Source organism: Gouania willdenowi, chromosome 24, assembly GCF_900634775.1.
Source record: "Gouania willdenowi chromosome 24, fGouWil2.1, whole genome shotgun sequence".
Lineage (NCBI taxonomy): Eukaryota > Metazoa > Chordata > Actinopteri > Blenniiformes > Gobiesocidae > Gouania > Gouania willdenowi.
This window is the reverse complement of record NC_041066.1, coordinates 20,908,968-20,925,976: the sequence shown is the minus strand read 5'-3', so window position 1 is coordinate 20,925,976 and position 17,009 is coordinate 20,908,968. Positions and strand designations below refer to the sequence as shown.

At 36.8% G+C, this 17,009-nt stretch overlaps 1 protein-coding gene across 6 annotated transcripts in view; it reads right to left on the bottom strand.

Annotated features, from left to right (window-relative positions):
* cdc42bpab (CDC42 binding protein kinase alpha (DMPK-like) b) overlaps positions 1-17,009 on the bottom strand; it is an 81,753-nt gene that overhangs the window by 24,022 nt on the left and 40,722 nt on the right. For all 6 annotated transcript variants that reach the window (XM_028439216.1, XM_028439221.1, XM_028439217.1 and 3 more), the window contains exons 6-14: positions 8,306-8,399; positions 6,698-6,898; positions 6,470-6,608; positions 5,811-5,920; positions 4,589-4,668; positions 3,648-3,817; positions 990-1,112; positions 735-868; positions 43-164 (exon numbers count right to left, since the gene is read on the bottom strand). In XM_028439216.1, coding sequence (XP_028295017.1) covers positions 43-164; positions 735-868; positions 990-1,112; positions 3,648-3,817; positions 4,589-4,668; positions 5,811-5,920; positions 6,470-6,608; positions 6,698-6,898; positions 8,306-8,399 — 1,173 coding nt within the window. The remainder of the gene's footprint in view (positions 1-42; positions 165-734; positions 869-989; positions 1,113-3,647; positions 3,818-4,588; positions 4,669-5,810; positions 5,921-6,469; positions 6,609-6,697; positions 6,899-8,305; positions 8,400-17,009) is intronic.

Sequence of the window (17,009 nt, the reverse complement as noted above, 5' to 3'; positions counted from 1 at the left end):
GCAGGAGTTTTAAAGTTGCTTATGAAGGGGAACAGGTTCTACCTGAGGTCTGTTAGCCTCTCATTGAGCTCAGAAAACTCCTGCATGGCGAGCCGTTTCTGGCTGTGAGCTTCTTTCAGCTCCTTTGACTGAGACTTTAGCCTCTCACTGGTATCCACCAGGTCCTAATGAAGATAAAGACACACAATTCCAGCAAGTTAATCTTGTCTTCTTTTTGAATTAATATGTCAAGGTTTCATTTATTCAGTCAACTTTTTTCAGGAAAACTATTTTGAATTTTACTTTGATCTTCTGACATGTTTCGACTGCCAACTGTCAGTCTTCCGCAGAGGCATCTACTGATTGCTTTGACGTATCGTTACGAAAGAACTCTCAGGTTGGCCTCGCCCATAAAAAACTCATGAAAGCGATCAGTAGATGCTTTGATAAGTTCCTTCAAAAATAACTAGCAAGGATACGTCAAAGCAATCAGTAGATGCCTCTGAGGAAGACTGACAGGACATCAAAGTACATTTCTTGAAAAAAGTTGTCTGAATAAATGAAACCTTAACATATTATAAAGACAAACATTATAGGAATTTGTGGATGCTGGGGTACATCGCGAGGTACACGTTGTTTAAAATATTAAATGTCAGATATTTCAACTAATTGAGTCTAGCGTAGATGCAAACAAAGCTATGTTTCTCATTTGTTTTCATTTTGAATTTTCACATTCTGTATTTTTCTGCTGCTACCTTCTGCAAGATGTCTCGCTCTTGTGTGAGGTCCTTCATCTGCTTCTCCAGACTTTTGACATGTTTTGAAGTGTCCTCCAAATCCCTGCGAGCCAGTGTCACGTCCTCAAGTTGTTTCTCCAGTTGTCCCGAGTCTGACCCAGACACGCAAGACACCACGGTTTTGAATATTAATTTAAAAATGTAATTATCTGTCTACAGAAATGATTGATAATTTAATTATTCAGGTGGAGGATGAACCCTGTAAGTCCAGACCTGCGATCTGCTTCTTGAGTATGTCGATCTCATTCTTGAGGCTCCTGATCTCTACCTCCTTGTTGCCGCTAAGGCCTCCCTCACCTGCTGGGTGCTGCAGAGTCTGCACAGTCTGAGTCGATTCTGCAGAAGGTGAAGAAAACAACCATTTGATTTACTCATAATTGAGTTCAGATAATTGACTTTGTAATTTGCATGGAAGTTCTATAAAAACTGTCATTTACAATGTCATTAACAACGAAACTGTGGAACTATGTCCTATGGCTTACACATAGGCCTACATAGTTAACAATTACTAAAATATGTTTCATATCAAGTTTACCTGTCAGTTCCCTAAGGATCATTTTACTATTTAAAGGCGACGTATGATAAACAAAAATCACTTTATAATGGTTTTGCTACAGTGATATACATCCCTTTAGCCTCATTCAGAGGGTCAAAGTTGAAAAAGTTCTGTTTCCTCCTCCCTTGTTTTCCACATTTTGTAAAAAGTCAGCTCCAAACAGGAGAGTTGGATTTTGCCCGGCAGGTGACGTAACCAACCGGAAAGTTCTCCTCCTGACAATCCTCTCTCCTCCAACCATGGACATAATACACACCTCCTAGAATGTGAGTTCCTCCCTCTCCAACTTTCTAACAGCTAGAACAAACACTAGGGTTTAATATAGAATATATATTATACTTTATTGCCATATATGTAAATGCAAACTGCACGACTGGACACCCAAACTGCACTACTTTTTCTGCTGCCGATCGTGTTGGGAGTCACTGCTTGGAGCCATTGTTCACACACATCAGCTGTTAGCACTCTGTGGTAATGCTACACCAGCCTATGCAGCGAGACCCAACATCGCTTGTGAACTGAGGAGATCTAGGGGTATAATGACAGAAAAAAGGCTCAAACGCCCACACCCAAAGTACTGATACTAATATTTTCATGGATAAGAAAGCCTAACAAGGTAACCAAGAGATGAAAAACCAATTAAATGATAGATAATATTTTTTTGTGTATATTTAAGATGATTTAAGACATGGGTCAGAATTGATCCGTTATCATAAGAAATTATGACAGAAAGCTAACATGTAAAAATGCTGGTCAAAATAATCATAATTGAGTTGTAATTGAACATAAATAATTGAAGTTGCAACATTGTCTGCTTATATGAAAAACAAGTCCCTCCTCGTAATAGAGTATATTCTCTTTCAAAGACATAAGTGTTTGGTGTCCCCTTGGATGTGTGTCAAATTAGCTTGCCAAACTCTAATTAATGGGACACTGGCTGTCATCTCATCTCATCAGGCCAATCATTTAAAAAGTTGGTGGATATCAAACTGCAGAGTTGCGCTGTCTGAAATCACACCGTTCACAGAAAAGTGTGATTTCCTATGGCCAGGTCACACACACATCCTGTGTTTTGTGTCCGTTCTGGCCCTCACTTCACATTTTAAGCTTTTTTTTGGAAAGAAATGTTTGCTTTTATGTTTCAGAGAAACTTTGCAGTGTAGATTTGTATCTTTTGAGAATATTGTGCACCAAAGATCAAGTGTTAGAAAACCTTTTATGTTGCTGGAGCTCAGCCAAGCAAAGCAAAGTGCCAGAGGAAACCGAGTGCCAGATCACAAAGATTTGCGAGTTCATCGTTTCAATTTTGGTCATAGCAAATTATTTTATGGACCTAAATCTCAATTATGCTCTCCGTCATAGTATGTGTTGGATATTTTAAAATCAAATCAAATCAACCAGTGGGATGAGGAAAAACTTCCTTCACATTTATCTCTAAAGATAAGCTTTAGTACTGTTGGAAAGCTAAAAAAAAATAGAAATAAAAAAATAAAGGAGGAAAACATGATTTAAAAAAAAAAAAACAGTCAATCTTTAGACAAAAACTGGAAAATAACCCATTTTTCTAGCAAACTAGATTTTTTCTTTTTACATTAACCATACCTCCTTTACAATTAATACGGTTCCTACAGCTTTAGTCAAATACAATTCAAGAATTTTAAGACTTTCAATTTGAAATTTAATTTAAGACCAACTTCACAATAAACATAATTGGGGAACAAAAACCCCATATCAATTACATAGGTTATATATTTTTTTCTAGTGTCTTGTGCAGACGTGCAACTGGTGGCCCCGAAAGGAAACAGACAAAAATACCCAAAATGACAATTAAATACAGAAAAAAACAGACTAAAAAAAATAAAAACCATTAAAAAAATGTTTGTTGGACAGACATTTTTTGTTAAATTTACATTTTCCCATGTTGTTCCATTTTTTTTTTTTTTTTTAAACTAATGCTACTATTTATTTTGAAATGTGAGACTAATTACAACCATAAAAATCCTACTTATTATGTGTTAAAACATAAGACATTTGAAACATTGATTTAAGACATTTTAATGACAAATTAAGGCCTTGTTTTTAGATTCATTACTTTAATGCCTTTTAAGACTTTTTAAGGATCTGCAGGAACCCTCAATAATATACCATACCCCACATTTAATAAAATCAACATTTAAATTTTCCATTTAACAGTTTTTTTAACCACCATAAAAAAAATGTGATGAGATACAATTAATAGGAATGCTTCACTGAATACAATTTCAAATCTATACTTGTGTCATATTTCTGCCATGTATTTATGATTGAATTTTCACCTTGTAGTTTGCGGCTCAGCTCTAATTTCTCCTGCTCGAGGCGGCGAATCCTTCTCTCGTACGCCTCCGTAGCCAGGCTGTCCTCCAGGCCGCGCTGGACGTCCGTGTCGACCTGGTCCTGCCCGCGCTCTACTCCCAGTTGTCGCAGGTAACCGCGATCAGAAAGAGTGCTATGAAAGAGTGAAAATAAGTTAACCAAGTGAGAAAAAATGTCAAAAGTATTATAAATGGTGGCAATTACAAAAAAGGAATATGTAGAACGAAGAATATAGACTTATTATGACCAGAATAGAAGACAGCAGTGCCAGACATAAAAATCGTAGTAAAGTCAGCAACAGATGACATAATACAGATAACAATAAAAGCGGGAAAAAATGAAAATCAGCAGTAAAAAAACAGAAAGAAAAACAACTTGGAAAATAAATGAGGGATGAAGGGGTTATTATTTTTTAACCATGAAGAAATAAGGAAGTAATCAGTGGATTTGTTTCTTTTTTGGGAGCAGCACTCGAGCAAACATCTACAGTGAATTATAAACATCACCTTATTAGGAACCTAATTCACTACTCCTATTTTTTTTTTTTTTTAGATACACAAATAAAAACATGCACAGAGGACTTAGAATGGAAACAAATTGCTTTTCTCTACTATATTTAATTACAAATAGATGATTTTTTTTATTTTTTGTTTGTTTATTTGACCTTTTCCAGGCAGAATGGTGACCTACTCTGACAAAGACTTTTAAGGCAGTGACAAAAAATGTGAAAGAAACATTTCCAAGGGACATTTGAAAAGATCAAAAGCCATGTCTAACCTAAGCCATAGATTTAAATATTAACAGTTAATTTCACTTGATTAAGTTTTTAGTTAAAACGTTAACAGTAAAGTGTAAGACAGAGAAAAGGTTTATTTGACAACTAGTTCCTCGTGACAGCACTTACCATTTACTTGTATAGGTAAAACCCACAAAGGGCAGATGGTGCCCTGAGAATGCGGTGTGCGAGGGAGGGGGCATAGTCTCCTGAAAAAGATTCACAATGCAAAACATGACATTTCCACATCGTAATAAAACAAATCCATTGTCACAAATCAATAGGTTTTGATGTAATGAGGAAATGACAAATTATCACAGCCCGGTTTTTCTAAACAGATTTGATATGTTTTTGTTAAGTTTGAGACCTCCGTCTTTAAACTGAGTTAATGAGTGCCTCGGTGGTGGTGTGTACACTGGAAATCTGCCCAGCCACTTTGGCACAAGTGTCTCAGTGGGAGTTACGTCAACTAAGGCAACGAAACCAAGCTCAAGTGGAGGAGGAGTCGACTTCTGATCGAGGCGTATTCAGTGCCTTGCACGGCAGATTTGTCCCCATTGGCGTGTGAATGGGTTAATGTGGTTGATTACATAAAGGCTTTGCTTTGGAACAACTTAAGTGTTGAGAAAAAAAAACAAGACAAATCAAGTCAGTTCTTCTCCTCCTTGAAGAACTGAAGTAAACACTACCTTTATTACTACAATGAATGTGGATGTTCCTTTTTTAAAGGTTTATTTAGAAAAAAATTTAAGTGGTTTGCTTTTTTCAATAGCTCCGATACAGAAAAATGAAATTAACTTCCTATAATGGAAATGGAAATATTGTTTCTTTTAAATGAAATCAAGTGGAAATTGCAATAGAAGATGGAATATACCTCACATGCATGTTTTGGGACACAGTTTTTTATTGTAAACAGTTGGTTAGAAAATGACAAATCTCTTGCAAAATATGACTGAGATATGATTAAATTCCACTCCTGAAAAGGAAATACCTATATGACATTAACTAAACCCTCTACGACATATGTTGGGACAATATCACACATTTTCACACAATTTTTAAAGTATAATGTGTAGCAACTTCAGCAAACGGACAGACATTGAATCTTGCACAAATTGTGATTTCAGTGTGTCCATTCAGTGCAAATACAGCATAAAAATATGAAATTAATATTAATAGTTAACTTAATTAACTGCAACAGCCATGTTTGGTATACTTTTGTGAAGTTTAAAAGCAGGTAATGACATCTGATTAGGGAAAGCCGATGAAACGGTAACAAAAAAAAAAGATTGAAAATAACAAAATGACAATGACAAAATGGTTGAATATAACTCTATTGTGTTTTTTTTACCGAGTTCTTTAAACAGTCGTCGTCCACGTCAAAGTTGGATGTGTCTGTAGGACTGCTGACCTCTGGGATGTAAGGGGCTTCACATGTACGGATGTTGTCCCAGTCAATGCCTGGAAAACAGATCATCACAGGATAAAATATGACAATTAATGTGGTGGCAAGTGCTTGAATTATATTAGATCTCAAACAAACAAGAGATACATGCAGCAGACCAAGACAAACATGCTTTTATTACTGTACATTATAACAGGTTTAAAAGAGAAACTAAAATATCTAAAAAATCTGAGAAATTTTAATGTATATGGAAACAATTATTGGATCTTCTTGAACAACATGTTTTAAGATGTGTTGCTGTGTGTTGAGCATTGTATTTTAACAGTTTGTGTATTTGTTGTGCTGTATTTTTAAATGTTTATATACTGTATTTGTCTTTGTTTGAATATCTGTATAAATAAGTGTTTAAAAAACTTAAATAAATAAAAAATATTGTTTAAATAAATAAATCGCATTTAATACAACTTAGAGAGGTGAACTTAAGAGACTTAAGAACCTATCCATGTACCTAAACAATAGAATAAAAATAATAAATGATACTTGAAAAAAACTTAAATAATTTCTTAGCAAATGCATAGCTTTTTTGTTGTGTTTTTTTTCTGGACCTGTAAAAAATGGATGTTTCTTGAAGTCCTCGATGCCATTCTGACCAAGCCTGTGTTCTCGACTGCATATGAGCCGACGAATCAGATCCTTTGCTTCCTCGGTCACGTCCGTCATTTGCTGAGGGAACTGAAATCTCTCCTGGACAAACAGAAGTAGCATGAGGTTTGATATTTCCCTTTAAAGACTCAGGTGAACACATGATGAAGATGTAAGGTATGCATACTCACCTTGTGGTTCATGATCTTCCCATAAGTTTCCACCAGGGACTCAGCGTAGAAAGGAGTCTCGCCGTACAGCATTTCGTACATGCAAACGCCGAGGGACCACCAGTCGCACTCTGGGCCGTACTTTCCTTTGCCATCTTCCATGGCTTGGAGGATTTCAGGCGAGATATAATCTGGAGTTCCCACCGCCACAGAAGACTGGACCTACCAATGCAATTAAAAAAAACACAATTTGTCACAAAAAGGTGCATTGCCATGAATCTGACTATTTCTCCCATTCTTGTCCTCCCATGTTATATGTGATTGTCTTTCCATGTTTCTTTGGACAGGATGTAACTGAAATGTTTGTACAGCACTTTGTGGTTTTTTACTTGTGAAAAGCGCTTTACAAATCAAATTTACGTACTTACGATACAATTCACGATTTGCATATCACAATACGGTAAATCCTGATACTAAACAATACAATATACTGTACATTGAGATGTATAAAATTATGAAAGTCACCTTTACAAGTACAAAATTCTATAAAATTCAATTTATTTACCTCAAGTAAATGGTAACCAACTGTAATCCAAGCACCAACATGAAAAACAAGTGTTTATCAAATTACATTTTTCAAAAAAGTTCAACTTTTGCTTCTACACCAGATTCAGATTCTGTTAAGTTCTTTAATTCTTTTTAAAAAGTAACAACATACATCTATAAAAATGTCCAATGTGTTTTATGAAAATAAAGTGCAATCAACTTCCAAGGTAAAACGCAATGAGGAGTGAGCTAGTTTAACAAGGTCTGATGTGGTTCACTGACATCTAGTGACCGAACGTTTTCGTGCTATTCATATGTTAGCGGAACTAAAAGTTTTATTTTGTTAGAAAACATGATTTAAAAAATCGATGTGGACATTTTTTGTATCGATACAATTACTGCGCAGTGAAATATCGCAATCTATCTGCGAATTAATGTTTTCTTACACCCTTAATGCATAATGATATATAGTATAATGGTTATAATGGTTGATAAAGGGTTCCAGGCTAAATCCTTAAAATACTCATAATTACTTTAAAAAAAGAAGGAACAAAACTTTTCATAAAACACAATTTTCTTTCTGTGTTGCTTTCAAAGCTCTGCTTAACCTATTTAACAGTAGTGTTGGTAATAGATGCAATGCTAATTGTAGCAATAAATTCAGTGGTTTGGAGTATAAAGTACTGTGTAATAATATACTTTGGAGCCACAATTACCCACAAGGAAAGAGAATAATGGGATGTTTCAGTCGGGACCATAAATGACCGACTTAATAAAAGATTAAACTTATTTTTATCAATAATTTATTTCAAGAAAGGGCTCAGATATCTTCCTCACATATGGAAAAAGCTTTGACTGTCCCTGTCATTTTTCTTATGTAACACCTGTGAGGATATATGTGTTTATAATATGCAGCCAGGAAGACCATTTGAATCAGAAACTGCAGGAAAAGACAAAAAAGCTCGACCGCACAGTCCTCCTGGGACACCCGTGTGGGGGTTGATCAGGGGTTAGAAAAGCTCTGCTATGTGTTTGCTTTGGACGCTGAGATGCAGCGGAGGGAGACGCAGATCAAAAACCTACCGTCCCGTCCACCATGAGTTTGAGGCAGGAGCCGAAGTCAGCCAGGCGGATGTGGCCGTTCATATCCAGCAGAATGTTATCGGGTTTAATGTCCCTAAAAGAAGGAAGAAAGAGAAAAGGTGAGCAGAGGGGTTGCAGGGATAAGCCAGGAACTGAGTAAGAGATATTCAAAGCTACACCTTCAGGATGTCCAAAACACACAAAGAAAGCACAATGTGGAAACACCCCATCAGTAACAATTTAAATCATGGAGAATTTCCCAAAGAAAAAATGTGGCTTAAAACCTTTGAAATTTCCTTATTAGAAGATCTATGCCTAACAACACACTATTATGCACCATATTTGTTTTAGCACCTGTGTTACGCCACCTTGAAATCACGTGATTGATGACATCACACGGCCCCATTTGCCTGTAAACATCCCATTGTTTCCTATTGGAGTGAAACATTCAGCCTGCTTTTTAGATCATTTAACAGCTTTTTCAGCCAAAATGACAACTTGTATTGCTTTTGGTTGCTCTAAATAATCAGGAAAAGTTAAAGATGTCAATGTAAACCTCTTTTGTATACCCAAAGAGGATAAAAACAGCTGTGGCCCGAAAAATGATATGTGACAGCAGGGGGCGACAGTTCCAACGCTGCGGTTCGGTATTAGACAATGAAGCAGAGAAGATGAGCTCTCATAAGGGAGCTTTACTCTCCCTTAAACAGTGCCAGCTAATGCTCTGGTGGCTAAAGTTACAGAGTAAATCACGGACTATTTAAGACCCACAAAATCCTGAGAATAGAAGTTATTTTGGGTAAAAGTCCTTCAAAGTAAAGCACATCCTTTATATTTCCATTTCAGCTGGAAGTTAATAATTGTATTATATTGTTTCGGCAGATTAGAAGAATGCGTACTTGAAATAGTCGGTCAGGAGATGTGGGGACACATCAGTATCAAGTGTGTGTAAAGTTCATGGCTTTCAACTTACACAAACATGCTCTCTTTGATGAAAAATTCACAATCAGGACTTTTACTGGTAGAAAAAAAGAGGTGTGTGCGTGCATGCTTGTGTGTGCGTGCGTAGAAGCAGCAGGGTGGATAGTTACTGACAACACCTTTAAAACGTGTATCCGCCATAGCTTCCCTTTGCATCTGTTCTGCATTACTATTGCTGACAGCGTGTTTATAGAGCTCAAATACATGTGGACTCCACTTCAATCACTACTACTATTATTTTTCTTTGCAAAACTGTAAAAAAGATAAAAGGAAGTCACTTCTGTGAGGCCAAGCATTATCAGAGGATATCAAAAGAGGAAATACGTTCAGTTTGAATAGCACTACCTTTTACCATTTTTCCCAAAAATGTGATACTTTATCCAGGTTCATTGAGGGCACAAAACAAATTATAAAGTAAAAATTGTAGTAGAGCCACGTGTGCATCATTAATTATTTTTAAAAATAAAGGATCTCTGCCACCCAAGGGTTTAATAGCTCTGGCTGTAAATGTTGTGTTTAACAGCTCCAGTTTATTTCTCCCTGACAACAAGAAGAAGTAGTTTAGATAACATCGTTAACTAAACAATATGTTTTTCCTGGTAACTCCGGAAATAATCATTTCAAGCTCATGAAACTCCCACATTCCTTTTGGCATGTTGATCAAATTCTCTCCTTGTTGCTGGAACCTTGGAGACTTGGGTTTTCTTTGAGGAGACAGAAGTCAGCTTTGAACACTCCTTTCATGTTTCTGTCTTCAGTCGGATGCCTCTTCAAAGCCAGATGTGAAGACCCTGTCATTTTGCAGCAGTGTTGAAGAGTCTCATCTAACATGGTGGGAGCACGAGGGATGGGGGGTTTTCTCTCTTTCCTTAAGGTACAAACCTGGATTTGAGCCATTTCAACCAGGGGTTCTCAAACTTTTTAAATACAGGGGCAACTTACAGGGGTTAAAATGTATTTTATTAATATTTTATTTTATTCCTCACATCAAATGGACACAATTTAGTAGCATTTGTAGCCCTTAATGCCTATTCTTTGTAGGTTTCAATTTAAATATTTAAGATCTTTGTTGTAGAAATGAACTTAAACAGTACCAATAAACAAAATGAGTGAACATTTATTTGAAAAAAGGTTTGAAGTATTTTAAATTTTTGTACAATTTTAGATCCATCACTTCACAGTGATACTGCAGTGTATCATGTCCAGTATCATTTACTGTGCATGTGAAGTTTTGAAGTAAAGTAGTTTTTTCTTCTTTTATTGGTGCATAAGTACCGATATGTGCTTTTACCCTTTTTATAGTGTACAACATAAATAAAGTTTTTAGTTTTTTTTTCACTTGTGTCACAGACCCAAAAGCTACAGCTCGAGAACCCTGGGGGTCTTTGGACCTCATTTTGGGAACCCCTGATTTAACAGTCTTACATAATGTGTGTTCTAAAATGTTTATACTATCTTTTTTTTTTCAACAAATTAGTTACAAATTATCTTCTGAGTATACACAACCTGTAAAAGTTTATATTGGTTGCAAGCACATATGTACTGTAGCGCACCCCAGTGCATGAAGGACATTACTCTGTGGCAAAGGAACCTGAAGACTGAAGTTCTGGGAAGATCTGATTTAGTGCCATAGATCACTTTTGGATCTTATTGAAATCCTTCTTTTATTTCTTAATCCATGAAACAAATTGAGTCCCAAAAACCAAGCTTTCTTCTTGTCAATAAATGCAGAGTTCTAGGGAAAGCTCAATCAAATGGGAGTGAAGTTTGTGACTGAATAACATCTGAGCTCTGTGTACTTTGGAATCAAACTGCAGACAGCTGCTCTGAGGCAGTTCCTGAGGTGTCCGTCAGCTTGGATTTTGGATCCACTTTTTTATTTTTTTGGCACACAGCCTTTTTCACTGAGAACAGAGCTGTCTCCAAACAGAATATTTTCGCACTATTTTGGAAATAAGGAGGGCTTCTCTTTAACAATGATACTTTTTATGAAGATATTTTTAGTGAATCTCACACTACAATAATTGGAACTACTGTTAATTTTGATTTTATTATTATTTTTAGAGCTTCAGAAGATAACAAATGGCCAATATCTTTCAGGTATTAAGTGACATGAGACACAAAGATATATCATCATGTTTTTTTTTGTTTTTATAAAAAAAAACTATTATTTTTGAGGAGAACAACAACTATCCTTAAAAAAAATGTTAAAGTAAAGCTGATTATTTAAAAAAATAAACCTTTGACTGTGTTGCAGCACTTAGTGCAGCTTTTTGAAACAATTGTGAAAAAATGACGTACATTCCCTTTCGAGAAGTGTATTTATTTATGTTATCTACAATATGTATGTTGTTACATATCATATCAGGCTACAAATGGAAAAGTTTTTTTTGCTTGTATTAAATTGCTCGAAATAAAACGTTTTCTTTTTACATTGTTACAGAACAGATTGAAAAGGTTTAATAAACATAGGATTTATATGTACCTCATTTTTAAAATAGAGACTTAAAGTCATTTTTATCAAAGATTATTCCCTATTTAAACATTTGTGTAGAACCTCAGAGAACTGATGTTTGTAGAACGCCACACTCTCACAACAGCCTGAACAACTCCAGCAGTTATTTCTGCTGTGTCAAAGGTCAAAGAGCACTCCATTCATGTTTATGTACACGGTGTAGTGGCAATCAGCGATGGGACTCACTGCACTGATAAACCACATAGTACCTACTCTGCAAAGCCCCTGTAGTGTCTGCCCATCTATTCCCTGTCCTCTCCCCAACAAGACCATCACCACATCACTCCACACACGGGTTCTTCTGAACATTTCACACTCAAGCACATTTGCTCCGTTAGCTCCACTTTTTTTTTACCAGTTATGCGATTCTACCATTTCACAAGCTAAACACCTTTGACAGGTTTGTTTTTACACAAGTTTATTTTTAGTAAGCAAGATGTTTCCGTTCCAACTTTTTTTTCAAATATATTTGCATTTCCTGAAGAAAATGCAAGTGAGGATGCAGGTGCTGGCCCACGTCACACTGCGTCATTGGCATTAGCTAGCATTAGCATTAGCCTAGCAAGAGCAATAACCAAGCATTAACCTAGCATCAACATTAATATTTACATAGCAATAGCATTAGCCTAGCATTAACACCTAGCATTAATATTGACCTAGTCATAGCTTTAACCTATCATTAACAGCAATAGCATTAACATTAACATTGCAATAAAATTAGCCTAGCATTAACATTAACCAAGCATTAACCTAGCAATAACATTAACATAAACATAGCAATAACATTAACATTAGCTTAGCATTAACAGTCACCTAGTATTAACTTTAACCTAGCATTAACCTAGCATTAGCAATAACCTAGCATTAGCAATAAAATAGCATTAGCAATAAAATAGCATTAGCAATAACCTAGCAATAACAAAAACCTAGCATTAACATTCACTAAGTATTAGATTTAACCTAACATTAGCATTAACCTAGGATTATCATTAGCTGCTCTATTTATATTCTAGTTTCCAATGTCAGTGTTTTTATTTTCATTCATGTACCCCTTAGGACAATTTGAGTACCCCTGGGAGTTCCCGTACCCCACTTTGGGAACCTAGCCTATAGAGGCCCTCTGCTTTCGAATAGTTTACCTCCCCAAAGTTCCATGTCCTCCTACTCCCTCTTTAAAATGCAGTTAAAAAACATCTCATCCATTTATAAATCCTCCTACATTACATCTAATTACTTCATGCCCACTCTCACTGTACTCTATGCCTTTTCACCATGATTACATTCCATGCGCAATATGTAGAGTATGTATATATGTTTTAATTTTGTATTCATTTTTTGATTTTCAATTAATATCTGTTCAATATTGTCTTTTCATATAAATTTTTGTGTCCTTTGTTTAGTTTATATATATAAGTTTAACTGTGCATTATGTCTCCTGATTTTACAATTGTTTATTTGTTAGCCCTTATTTTAAATTATTTGTGTTTATTGAAAGAGGTGGGGCTTGGGTTTCATTCCCTCCTTGCACCTTAAATGTTGTGTTTTCTTTAATGTGTGCTAAACAAATAAATTAAATTAAATAACCTATTCTAGCCAGTTCTTTTTTCTTTAAGCTGTGTTTTGTGTTCTAAAGTCTCGTCTATTTTACCGTCTCATCCATCAACACAGAGACTAAATACTGGAGCTAACACTAACCCTCACTCTCTCAGACAGACCAACAGAGAGAGAGGTAATAACACCAGACTAATGCTAGGCTAGGCGAGTTAGCACAGCTAATTGAGCTACTGTGTCACAGGCCTCCTGCGGTCTTAAGGAACAAGAGCAGAGACGAGAATAGAGGAGGGTAATCTCCGCTAAGACTGCAGCATCCATCTGTGAAAGCCATCTGGACGCTACCTCACATTACCCACACCCACCTACGCAGACCCCCACACTGAGGCACTGACGACAGGCCACAGAAAGAGTGGAAACTGGGAGGACTACGGATGTCCACATGGCTCCAGCTGAGCAGTATTGACTGAGCGTTTAAAGGAGTGCTGTCTGTGGGACTCCTGACATGGCACGATACTAACACACACAGGCACACGCGCGCACGCACACGCACAGCTTTCTTTATAATAAGCTCATCATTCAGTGTGACCAATTCAGACACACTAAAAAGACCACCCTTGACCCTCGAGGGTCAGATAAGATCAAAATGAAACAAATGATTAGTGTGATTGTGTTGCACGGGATTTCTTTTTTCATCTGTGGCCTGTGATGAAACACATGGCGGCCCTGATCAATACCAAATCAGACAAAAGGCCCAATCAATGAAGCAACCTACACAACTGCTTCACACATGGACACACACACACACACACACACAATCACATGACTCTAAAAAAGTGAGAACTCACATCTTGCAGATGGTTCTATGACTCCTTCTTTTAACATACTGATTGTGAACTTGGGCTGGGTGATATATCGAGATTCAAGATATATCCACTTTTCTATTTTGGTGACATTGGCTGGGTTTCTGTTACCGATTTTTGCAAAATAAAAGCGATATTTCAAAATGTCGACAAAGTATAATTACGTTTTGAACGTGATTTCATTGAAAGTTGTTTTGGAGAGGAGCCGCAGAAAGATGAACGCTCCAAACCTCCTTATAACACTCTGTCCCGGTCTCCTCTTCTATTTACACATACTGCGTCATGTTTACTCGGAAAAAAAGTGGTCATGTGACCAGGTACGTCACGTTCTGTGACATGTATTTGCAGAAAAGGTGTTTCCATTCCTCCTCATGAAAGTACTTTTTCGAAAATTCAGGTGTTTCCATTACCAGTTTTTATTGCGCCATTTAGATTTTACGAATTTACAAGGGTAATGGATAAGCAGCTATAAAAAATTACAATATCGCCTATATCAATATATATATATATATATATATATATATTCATAGCTTTTTTGGTATCAAAATACTTGTTTTAGGAGTTGCCGCTTTCTTTACTTCCCAGAACAGCATGAAAAGCACGTTTAGATGAATTGCTCACTCACACATGCTGTCCCTTAGAGGAGAAAAGGCCAAAAGTGGCTCATATTGTGCAGCTCTTTGTGTTAATAAATGTACCCAGGTGGCATTTTGCATCAACAAATTTAACCCAGAATTGCCTTTCCAGTAAGACTTCATCTGAAATAAAATGATTGAGCTTGATACCGTATAATGGCATTTTGAGGTAAAACAACGAGATATGCGTTTTGCTTCATTTTGCCCAGCCGACATGTTAGTCCCTCACAGATGTCTCTGCACCAGGGCTTAGCTACATTTTTCCGGAATCCCTGATGTCACACTTACGCACGCACCCACACACACGCACGCACGCACACACACACGCACACACGCACACACACACACAGCCCACAAAAGGCTGACCGACCGCCTCTCATGGGACCCGGCTGAAGGGGACAGAAGGTTGACCTCTTTTGCTCCTCATTTCTTTTATCTAACCCCTTTTTAACTTCATCAGTGTCAACAGGAAAGCAAACAGATCTTTTTCAATCTTGCTCCATTGCACGTCTGCTTGAATGACTGAGTTCTTCACTGGTAAAGCATTTTTTATATAAAATGTGAAATGAAAATAAAATAAATACTTGTTTTATGCTTTTTTATTGCAATTTTTATTTAGTGGATATACAAAAATGTTTGCCTGGAACAATTCCAGATTCGGCCCCTGATTGAGATCTAGCTGTAATACAGATATATTTCCATCTGGATTTCCAGGCTACAAAAATGCTAAAATAAGGTTATAAATGAACTTTAAAAGAAAAAAGGTAGTTTTGATTTTAGCTTTTTATCTATAAATATTATTTTTTTATTGTATCTATATTAACTTTTCTAATTAGATTATTTATTTCAACTGTTATAAAAAAAAAAATTAACAAAATGTTATGATTATCACTTCTTGAGATTTAAGTGAAAGTTTTTTGATAGCCTAAATCACATAAGCCTTGCCTGCAATGGCGTTTATACAATTCGGCAAAAACTGCAGTTGATATGTAGCAAAATACAGTATAATTATAAAACAATCTACGGTAGTTTTTGTCATCACTGTTGCTTTAAAGGCTTTAAAACACTTTGACAAACCCAACCTCGCTGCGAAATGTTACGCCTTCAGGGACTCGTGCCCACATGCCGTCTACAAGTTCAGGTTATGCAACATTTATGTCATCCGTGTCATCCATTTCAAACGTATCTATCTCACTGTTGTGTTGATTTAATGACCTACAAATGAATTCTTTGCAAGATGAAGATTCTAGAATCACGTCTGAGTTTCTCATATTATTTGTAATTATGGGTAATCAGCCTAATATACACTGAGTTAAAGGTTAAAACAGGGTGTGTGACACTTGCTGCTGATGCATGTCCTTTATTTCATGCCTGAAAACTGCATGTGATCTGTGCAACTGTTTTATTCCTAGTCTATTTAATTTAATAAATACATATTTTACTTTAAAAAAAAAAAAAAGAAACACCACCCTTAGGCACGTGCAACAAAGTTCAATCACACACACCCATCATAAACCACCGTACACAACCTGATTAGGAGACAGGCCTGGTTGTCTCCATTTCAAAGCAAAGTGTATGAAAGTCCGATGAAAGGGGTGGGTGCTATGCTGCCCCCCCCTAAACACCTCCCATACCCAGTCATTAGTGTCCCTGAGCGTCCATCAGGGAACCTAAAAGTCCCCTCCTCCATGTACCCCCCCCCCCACTCACTGCTTCCAGATAACACAGCAATTACTGGCTCCCTGCTCCCGTCTATTATGTTGCTTTTTTACTTCTACATTTATCCACATGTACGTGTGTCTCTGTAGTTGTAATTAAGTGTGTGTGTGTGTGTGTGTGTGTGTGTGTGTGTGTGTGTGTGTGTGTGTGTGTGTGTGTGTGTGTGTGTGTGTGTGTGTGTGTGTGTGTGTGTGTGTGTGTGTGTGTGTGTGTGTGTGTGTGTGTGTGTGTGTGTGTGTAGGGACATCAGGGATCAGGGCAGCTGCAGGCACACCCAACATACCAACCAACCCTGCTTTATCTCAGTTTCCTTCTGACCCTCCTTTTATTCTCCGCCCATCCCTTTGCTCTTCCTTCATTTCTCCATCATTCTCCTTCTTGGGGAGCAAAATGTCTGTGACCAGCCCCAGTACTTCTGTGGATGTGTTGCCTCAACTATA